This window comes from Rutidosis leptorrhynchoides, chromosome 8 (assembly GCF_046630445.1).
Source record: "Rutidosis leptorrhynchoides isolate AG116_Rl617_1_P2 chromosome 8, CSIRO_AGI_Rlap_v1, whole genome shotgun sequence".
Lineage (NCBI taxonomy): Eukaryota > Viridiplantae > Streptophyta > Magnoliopsida > Asterales > Asteraceae > Rutidosis > Rutidosis leptorrhynchoides.
In genome coordinates, this window is record NC_092340.1 from 12,065,593 (window position 1) to 12,067,197 (window position 1,605).

The 1,605-nt window shown below is 38.8% G+C and overlaps 1 protein-coding gene across 1 annotated transcript; it reads right to left on the reverse strand.

Moving 5' to 3' along the window:
• Positions 1-672: 672 nt before the first annotated feature.
• LOC139863155 (uncharacterized mitochondrial protein AtMg00810-like) lies at positions 673-1,044 on the reverse strand. Its single transcript, XM_071851802.1, has one exon. It carries the CDS (start codon positions 1,042-1,044, stop codon positions 673-675), a length of 372 nt encoding a protein of 123 aa, XP_071707903.1.
• Between the last annotated feature and the right edge of the window lie 561 nt (positions 1,045-1,605).

Genomic DNA, 1,605 nt, shown 5'->3' on the forward strand with positions numbered 1-1,605 from the left:
CCGGGTGCCTACAACTTATAGAATACTTTTATACACTTGCGAGTGTACATATATTTATAAACGGAAATCTTGTGGTCTATTAATATATTAAAATGATTGTTATGATAAACCTATGAACTCACCAACCTTTTGGTTGACACTTTAAAGCATGTTAATTCTCAGGTATTAAAGAAATCTTCCGCTGTGCATTAGCTCATTTTAAGGATATTACTTGGAGTCATTCATGGCATATTTTGAAAGATGTTGCATTCGAGTCATTGAGTTCATCAAGATTATTATTATGTCAATTATAGTTGGATGTATTGTCAAATGGTGTGCATGCCGTCAACTTTCATTGTAAAGAAAGTTTGTCTTTTAAAAACGAATGAAATGTTTGTAAAATGTATCATATAGAGGTCAAATACCTCGCGATGTAATCAACTATTGTGAATCGTTTATAATGTATATGAACGGGTCCTTTCATTGGTCCTTTGATGTTGTATGGGATTACTCGATAAGAAAATTGTACTAACATTATCACAATAAACAATAGTAGCTTTGTGATTAGGTTGGTGAAGTTCGAGCAAAAGATTTCGCAACCAACACGATTCAGAAACAACATTAGCTCACCACGATATTTGGCTTCGGCACTTGAGCGAGAAAGAGTGGGTTGCCGTTTAGACGACCACGAAATTAAATTATCACTGAGGTATACACAATATCCGGATGTAGACCGCCGCGTATCGGGACAACCAGCCAATCCGCATCCGTGTATGCAATAAGATTACGCGAAGGAGATTTTCGAAGAAAAATACCATGTTCGATGGTCCCCTTAATGTACCGTAATATCCGTTTCAAAGCACCCATGTGACCGTCATGTGGTGCGTGCATATGAAGACATATCTGTTGTACCGCATACGAAATATCCGGGCGTGTAAAAGTTAAGTTTTGAAGAGCACCTGCAAGACTTCGAAAGTAAGACGGATCATGAAAAACTGCCACTGCCCGTGAGCTAAGTTTCGATTTAGTGTCAACAGGTGTTGTGGCAGACTTACAATATTGCATGTCGACTCGTTCAAGAATGTCGTGAGCATAGTTACCTTGGCTAAGAAATTACCCTTCATACGTGTGCGTGACAGATATACCATGAAAGGAACTCAGTTGACCGAGATCGGTCATGGAAAATTCAGCATTGAGATGTCGCATGATTAATTCTTTCAAAGATGTAGAGGACGCGGTCAAAATGATGTCGTCTACGTAAAGAAGAATATAAGCTGTATCATGACCCTTTTTATAAATAAATAGCGAGTGATCGCATTTGCTATGAACAAAACCGAGTCGAAAAACGTATTCTGCAAAGCGTTGATACCAAGCACGTGGAGCCTGTTTCAATCCGTAGAGTGATTTCTTCAAATAACAAACATGATTCGGATAATTCAAGTCACGAAATCCGGTGGGCTGATGCATGTAAACAGTTTCAGAGAAAGTTCCATGTAAAAATGCATTCTTGACGTCTAACTGATGAATGGACCAAGAATTCTGGAGTGCAAGAATGAGAACAACACGGATGGTTGCAGGTTTTACTACCGGGCTGAACGTCTCTGCACAATCAATACCAACCTGTTA